Here is an 8051-nt window from a genome sequence, read left to right on the forward strand (position 1 = left end):
CCTGGTGTGGCGGCAACACCTGCCTCCGATCTGATCTGCCGTGAGCGGCCGTGCGACACGGCTGCGCCTCCCACTATTTGCGCTCTCACCGACCATATCTCCGGTGGCCGTCACAGGTCGGTAACGTCGCTGGGCGGTCGGTCCGCCGCCTGATGATTGCTACGTGAAATACGCCAAGGAACGCCCTGAGCTCACCGGTATTTGCAGGACGCAGCTCGTGTGGTCCGGCCGTCCGAAGCACCCAGGTCCTGATGTCTAATTAGCTCACAGCTCAAGGGCTCTTCCCACTATCTGGCGGTACGCAGCGCACCAGCAGGAGCTCACGTGAAGCCACGTGTACCGTATATTAACTGTAGTAGTACTACTAATTACTCTTCCTTAGTCAACAACACATACTGTATTTAGGGCATCGCATCTCACAGCGCACACTCCACCAGCAAGAGCATTATTCAGTGGAAGCTCTCACGCTCTGCCTCTGCGTCTGCCTCTCTCCCCACGACGCCCGGGCCGGCGACGAAGCCGGAGCTCCACTCCCGAGACGATGTCGGCCGCCGCCGGCGGCAGCTCCTCCTCGTCCTCCACTCCAGCGCCGCGGTGCGTGCGTGCTCACCTCCTCCTCCCTCTTCCTCCCTTTCCCCCGGTCGCCGCCGGGTTCGTCATGATCTGTCGCGGCAGGGGCTCGATCCTGCCCGGATCGAAGCCAACTGGCGCCGTTTTAGATGCCCAATGGCCCTGCAATGGCGCGGCTCGCGTTATGCGAGAGGCCCCTGCAGTTTGGCTGCCACTGGCTGCATCGCTTCTCTGCTCTGCTCTGCTTTGCTCCAGGGCTCAGAAGCACGCGTTTACTGCAGTGTCCGTGTCTTTTTCTTCAGGAGTTCAGGTTACATACTGCAGAAAAGGCAGGGCAAGGTTTCTGCAGTAGATTCAAAAAATTGATGCCGCATGTTGCATAAGGGATGACGCACGCCTTGATGCTCCGTCGGAAAGCTAGAGCAAGAAATGAAATGCCGATGCTCTGTGCTTCCTGCGCTGCTTTTGACAGTGTGGAGCAGAAACATTAGGCTTCAAGTTTGTTAGTACAAGTGATGGTGATGGGTTGCATTACAATGGGGGCTCATGTGGATAATAGTAGAGCCATGGTTGTTTAATGCATACCAGGACTAAGATTTTGAACAGAATTACTAATTCATGCTACTGAATTCCATCATTGTTACTATGCTTGCTTGCTGTGAATTTGACTGCTTTGCTTTTCTCTAACCAAAGGTTGGAAGGAAAGGTTGCGCTGGTTACCGGCGGCGCCTCCGGTATCGGCGAAGCCATCGTCCGCCTCTTCAGACAGCACGGCGCCAAGGTTGGCATAGCGGACATCCAGGATGAAGCCGGGCAGCAGCTCCGCGACTCCCTCGGAGGCGACCCCGATGTCCTGTTCGTGCACTGCGACGTCACCGTGGAGGAGGACATAAGCCGGGCCGTCGATGCGGCGGCTGGGAAGTTTGGCACCCTCGACATCATGGTCAACAATGCCGGCATTACAGGCGACAAGGTTACCGATATCCGGAACCTCGACTTTGCTGATGTCAAGAAGGTGTTCGACATCAACGTGCACGGCATGCTTCTCGGCATGAAGCACGCGGCGCGTGTCATGATCCCGAACAAGAAGGGATCCATTGTGTCGTTGGCGAGTGTTGCCAGTGTCATTGGAGGGATGGGGCCTCACGCATACACCGCGTCGAAGCACGCGGTGGTGGGTCTCACCAAGAGTGTGGCATTGGAGCTGGGGAGGCATGGCATACGGGTGAACTGCGTGTCCCCCTACGCCGTGCCCACAGCGCTCTCCATGCCGCATTTACCCCAAGGAGAGCAGAAGGGTGATGCAGTGAGGGACTTCCTGGCCTTTGTTGGCAGTGAGGCAAACCTGAAAGGTGTTGATCTGCTGCCGAAGGATGTCGCCGAGGCGGTGCTCTACCTGGCGAGCGACGAGGCGAGGTACATCAGCGCGCTCAACCTCGTGGTCGACGGCGGATTCACCTCCGTGAATGGCAACCTGAAGGCGTTTGAGGACTAGTTGAAGTCTTTAGCTGCATTTGTTACTTGGTATCTGAAAGCATTTGAGTACCATTTCTGATTTGCCTGTGTTAGCATGTCAATAAGGTGGGTGATCATGTGTAAAATTGGATAATTATTCTATATTAGTGCTTAAGGACAGTCTTGATTATTATTGATATTACTCTGTTGAACCTGTTGGGTGTGTTAGGACCTTGTGTAACATTCAGTTAAGAGTTTCATAAAGACTTCTGTGGCAGTATATCTGCGAAATAGTAGAAATCAGTGAGCTTCAACATTTGAGTTGGAAACCCTATTAGTTCATAATTCATATATGATTTTCTTAGAATTTTTGTGCGTGTATATGATAACTGAATGTGTGTACAGAAATGGATTCCCAGAGCTGTTATAATGCGTGTCTAGTTCAGAAGAATCTTGACAGGTAGGGCCTGTGGTACAACAAACACTAAATTTCATTTAAGTCGACGCCAAGAAAGGCTTCTATCAATGTATCATCAGTATCAATCACTACATGACACCACACAACAGATATGCTGCTGTCAGCAGTCCTCTCTAAATAGACACTGCAATTATCGTATAAGTACATCATTGCTGCTGTCAGCAGTGCTCTCTAAATAGACACTGCAATTATCATGTACATCATTGCTGCTGCAATGAACCATTAAGAATTATTTAAAATCTAGCCTACCATCTGCGTTGTCGTCAACAGAGGGTTGAGGCGGAGTTACAAAATCTGTATGAGAAACCGAGGGATTGTCCGAGTCAGCGACATCTTTGTTATCTTCAGAGCTGTCAGAAGCAGCTGAGATGGCGTCACCTGATTCTGAATGTGTTCTGTCCACATATGCTTCAGGTAAGGAGCTCTCGGCCACGTCAGCATCGCCGTTATGCCGAGCAATCAGGTCTTCTCTTCTGACAAAATTAAGTAGAATCCCGTTGGTAGTCCTCCCAGGCTGCAGCAAATCTCCTTCAGACACGGCAATGCTTGTGTTATTGCATGGCTCTGCTTCAGAAATTTCTGTGCATCTATCTGGACCGTCTGGTGTGGTAGCTCTGGAAATATTGGTTGGATATGGATCTCTGGAAAATGTGGGTCCTGTGAAAATACCTGCATTGCCACCCTCTATTGTATGAACCCCATCGAACTCGGACTCAATCTCGAGATTCTGGATAAAGTTGATGAACTGGTCAGCTGATGAAGTCCTCATCAGAGGCCCACCACTCCTGGTCCATGAGTTTAAGTCGATGGTCTCTGATTCACTCTCACTTCCATCGTGTGACCTCTGACGAACATGATGAGACGTGTGCGGTGCACCATCCACTCGAATAGTACCTTGGTGATTGGATGAGATGGCGGCCGCGAAGTGATCTTCCGAGAGAGATCCTGACGAATTCTCTCGGCTGATGCAGCTCCATGATGGCACCCTCCTTGGTGTTTTGAGTCGAACACTGTCGGTATATCCCTGGGAAGAAGCTGCTGCCCTTTCAATGCTTCTTCTTAGCCTTCGTTTGTGGTTGAGGGCTGCTATGGATTCATCCAATGCAAGTTCAATTGCACAGTTTGCTCTGATCGCAGAGATCTTCTCCCATGTGCACCTGCGACCCTGGTTGGCAGCCATTTGGAGTTCTGGATATGTCGGGTTTTGTATAATCTTCAAGTACTGCAAATTCGAAAGATGTAATATAAGGTAAGCATTTTGAATCCACAGGACCAGCATTACCTATACAAGCTATGAAGATAATATTAACAAAGGTACCTGAGCTACTGTTGCTGGCATAACCATGGTGACATCACCCTCCCAATCCTGAGCAAACAACTTTGCAAGTCCTCCTAGTGGGAGGCCAATTTCCAGAACTTGGTTACATCGATACTTCACCTCCATCTCAGCAAGACGAGCGAGCTATACAAATTATATCAGAATTAGACCTGGTAATGCAACAGGTATGAACTGCAATTTGGAAGAGATTGCAGTGTCTAGTGTTCAGTAAGACATGGAATCACAATAACAAAGTTGTTAGATAAAATAGGCGCAGGTGTTCTTTTCTTTCTTCTTGCAAATAAGTGCAGATGTATTTGCTACAGAACATTATGTAGATGTCCTCCCGTCAAATAATAACAGCAACCCGTCCAACGATGGGCCCTTCAGTGCTACCAGATAGTGCATATGATATCTGGTAGACAGTTATGCATTGCGCAGCAACACATCGGAAGATGGTGAGCATTTTTTATTGTGCAGGGAAATGATGAACTACTATTCAACGAGCAGGATAACAATCCTAAATTACTTGCAAAAAGAGCTACAGGCCTGAGTGCTAAGATACACCACACACAAACTATGAACCTAAAGGTCAGAAACAAACCTTTCCTGCAAAGCGGCCTCCATAAGCTCTGACGATCTCCTTCATTCTGAGGAGTGGAGAGATGTGTGGATTAGTTTGGCTCACAATGAAATGGTTTACATTGAACAACTCCTTCAGTTGCATCATTGGCAAATCCATCTCCAGACTTCCGTCCCTCCACCGGCGCTTTGATGCTCCAGGACCCTGTTCTGGATCTGTGGCAAAGGGCGCGTGGAAGGGAACTATGTGGCCAAATCTATCCTTTGCCATCAACTCCTGAGCTTCAAAGAGGCCCGGGAATGCACAAGAGGCAGTTACAGCACTCCAAATGACAACATGTGGTGATGTCAGGTAGTTGAGGCAGCGAGGTGGCTCATTCTTTCTAGGAGAGCAAACAGTGACCCCAAGAACACGGCCAGTTATGTCGTAAGCCTCTTGAAATGTTAAGTTACTTGTGAGATCCCTCAAAAGCCTTTGCATCTGGCTGATGTCATGAAGTGCACCATAAGTCATAACCCGTTTCGTAACAGCAAAAACTCCACCTATCCTATCAAAGAACTTTAAGATCTGTAGTGAGTCTATGAAGAAGCTCTCAATCTCAGGCCACGTTCGGGTTGCGACAATTGAGCATATAATGGAACCAACACTCGATCCTGCTACTATACGAGGCAGAAGCCTATGCTCGACCAAAGTTTTCACTACACCCACATGGAATGAACCCAGTGAAGCACCCCCACTTAAGAGTAGCGCAGTCCTTCCAAAGGCATGTCTGGTTTCCTGAACAAAGGCAAGCTTCTCTTCCAAAAGCAACTCATCCGTATCAGATTCACACACCATTTTCAATTGAGTTGAAACCTCATCAATGAAATCTTTTATAAGTCTAGGCACCTGCATCACAATATATCAACCGTGTAACCAGAATGGAAGATAGTATAGTTAACTGAACATTTAACAAATGCATAATTTTGAGTTGAAAACAGTAATAAACCTTGTTATAGGTTTGTAACATAGAAACACTTAGCCAACTCTGTTTTATACAAACAACTATAAAATTTGAAAACGCCTTCGGCATAGATACTAAAAAAATGGAAGACAGTATAGTTATTTCAGCACTTGACAGTGCATAATTTTCAGTTGAAAACAGTAATAAACCTTGTTATAGGTTTGTAACATAGAAACTCTTAGCTAACTTATTATAGGAACCAACTATAACATATGAAAATGCCTTCGGCATAGATACTAAGAATAAACGAATGCATATTTAGATACTGGAGAATAAGAATGCAATGACCCAACATATATGCATATTTAGATAATGGAGAATCAGAAGAATGAGACAATTGATTCCTACACTTCCTAAATCTAGACATTTACCACAACCTTGGTATAGAAAAACATCCTGTAATAGAACAGACAAAAAAGAATGAGAATGCATATTTAGATACTGGAGAATAAGAATGAAATGACCCAACATATATGCATATTAACTGTTTTAAATAGCGGGCTATGGCATATAGCGGCAACCCTTAAAAACAGCTATAGCTGGGCTATAGCGGCAAATTGTACATGAAATCATTTAGCGGCAACATGCTCAAACAGCTATAGCAGAGCTATAGTGGGGCTATAGCCGGCTATTTGAGAATCATAAGAATGAGACAATTGATTCCTATACTTTCTAAATCTAGCCATTTACCACAACCTTGGTATAGAAAAACATCTTGTAACAGAACAGACAAAAAAGAATGAGAGGTGCTATTATGTCAAATACCTCCAACCTGCCTTTGTGCAGCTCAGGATTACACATGTTCCCCAAGTTCCTGACGAGATCGCCGCGCATGCAGAAGACCACGTCCCGGAGCGACCCCTCCTCCCTCCGCCGCCGGAGCTCGTCGAGCCTGCTCCCGATGAGCTCCACGTCGTAGAAGTCCGACTCGTTGACCTGGTCAGACATTCTGTCGAGCACCTTGGCGGCGCGCACCCACTCCTCGTACGCCCCCGCGTACCGCATCGCGCTCTTGCAGAGCTGACGCCGGCGCGCCAGCGCCAGCCGCGACCGCGCCCCGGAGAGCTTCCTGAGGAGCAGCCCGAGGAGCACGACCGCGAGGAGCACGCCGTGGGTGTTCCTGAGGTGCAGCCAGGACGCCGCCACCGGCAGCGCGGCCCCGCGCGCACGCGAGAGCGCGGCGCGCGTCGCGGTGCGCGCGCGGGCCCGCAGGCGCCACAGCGAGCTGAGCAGGAGCACCCGGAGCGCGGCGCCCCGGCCGAGGAGCGTCGACGGGCCGATCCTGAAGGGCCCGATGCTCGCCTCCCCGGATTCCTCCATTGACGGCTGAATGAGGTCACTCGGGGATTCCGGCGAGGTCAGAAACTGGAAAACTCCAGCTCGATTTTAATCTCCAGCTGAGCTCGGTAGAAAAAGCGAGCTTGGATTATCAGCAGAAGCAGCCTTTGTTCGACTGTAAAAAGTCCCCAAATCGTGTTGACCAACCCACTCCCGGCAGCAAAGCAAAAACTGATCTTTACGTGAAGCGGACAAGCCAATCGACGACGGAGAGCCTCGCGGCGACGCGAAACCGAGCTAAAAGGATCGGATTTCGAGCCAGCGGCGCCGGCTGAACTGCCGGATGAACGACCCCTGCCGGCGACCTAAATAAGCACCGTGGTCGCGCGATCTCGATCACGGCCTGGCGTCGAGGAGGAGGAAGCGTGGGGGAAAGAAGAAGCGAAGCAATAAAAACCCAGTTGAAAATGGAGAAACTACTCCGCGCAAGCTTCCAGTACGGGAAATCGGATCGCCTGGGAGATTATGCAGGAATATAAAATCTTCTTCGCGTGGAAGTGAAGGGGACTGGGACTGGGACTGGGCGAGGAGTGGGGCAGGCGTGGACGCAAAATCCTCCAGCTAGCTGTAGCTGCGGGATACGGGAGCTGGGGGGAATGGGAGTGGGAGGAATTTTAATGGCGCCGCGACCGCGAGGAGGAGGATGACGGATCGGTCGCCGGATTTGATGATGATGGGTTCGTTGCTTTCGCGGGAAGCAGTTGGGTGGGGGCGGGGAGGACGTCGGAGGCCGCAACGAGAAGGAAGAAATCGGGAAAGTGGCCGTGACCCAATGAGTCGTGCCCGTATCGACAAAGCACAGTGGTGGCTGTGGACTACGGTAGGAGTACACCGACACGCGCACCTGAAAAATAGTACTACTGTACTAGTAGTAGTAGTAGTGTATATCTTAAGTTTCTTTTTGAGCCGACTAGTAGTATATCTTAAGTTGAAGGGGGGTTCGGAATGTTTTCTTTCCTTAATTATACTTCCTCCGTTCCTAAATATAAGGTGTATTAGTTTTTTAAAAAGTCAACTGTTGTCTATGTTTGATCAACTTTACAGCAAAATATATAAAGATTTATAATACTAAATATATAAAATGTAAAAATATAGTCCATGATGAATCTAGTGATAATGATTTGGTATTCTAGATATTGATATTTTTGTCTACAAACTTGGTCAAACTGAGATAAGTTTGACTTTTTGGAAAAATAATACACCTTATATTGAGGAACGGAGGGAGTAACTAGCAAAAAAACCCCTTCCCATAATAATAGTATAATAACCGTAACTAAAGACCCAACAGGTCCACGTGCATCCCATC

The 8051-nt window shown here is 48.7% G+C and overlaps 2 protein-coding genes across 2 annotated transcripts; one reads left to right on the forward strand and one right to left on the reverse strand.

The window, feature by feature from the left end:
- The first annotated feature begins 383 nt into the window (after window positions 1-383).
- On the forward strand, window positions 384-2339 carry LOC123113898 (zerumbone synthase). The gene is made up of 2 exons (XM_044535215.1): window positions 384-594; window positions 1264-2339. Exons 1-2 carry the CDS (start codon window positions 542-544, stop codon window positions 2063-2065), a joined length of 855 nt encoding a protein of 284 aa, XP_044391150.1. The 5' UTR covers window positions 384-541; the 3' UTR covers window positions 2066-2339.
- A 159-nt stretch (window positions 2340-2498) lies between these two features.
- On the reverse strand, window positions 2499-7473 carry LOC123113897 (triacylglycerol lipase SDP1). Its single transcript, XM_044535214.1, has 4 exons — window positions 6173-7473; window positions 4426-5292; window positions 3822-3965; window positions 2499-3725 (listed from the first exon to the last, which is right to left on the reverse strand). The coding sequence occupies exons 1-4, from the start codon at window positions 6725-6727 to the stop codon at window positions 2733-2735; spliced, it is 2559 nt and encodes an 852-aa protein (XP_044391149.1). The 5' UTR covers window positions 6728-7473; the 3' UTR covers window positions 2499-2732.
- Window positions 7474-8051: the final 578 nt, after the last annotated feature.

This window comes from Triticum aestivum, chromosome 5B, assembly GCF_018294505.1.
Source record: "Triticum aestivum cultivar Chinese Spring chromosome 5B, IWGSC CS RefSeq v2.1, whole genome shotgun sequence".
NCBI classification, from domain to species: Eukaryota; Viridiplantae; Streptophyta; class Magnoliopsida; order Poales; family Poaceae; genus Triticum; species Triticum aestivum.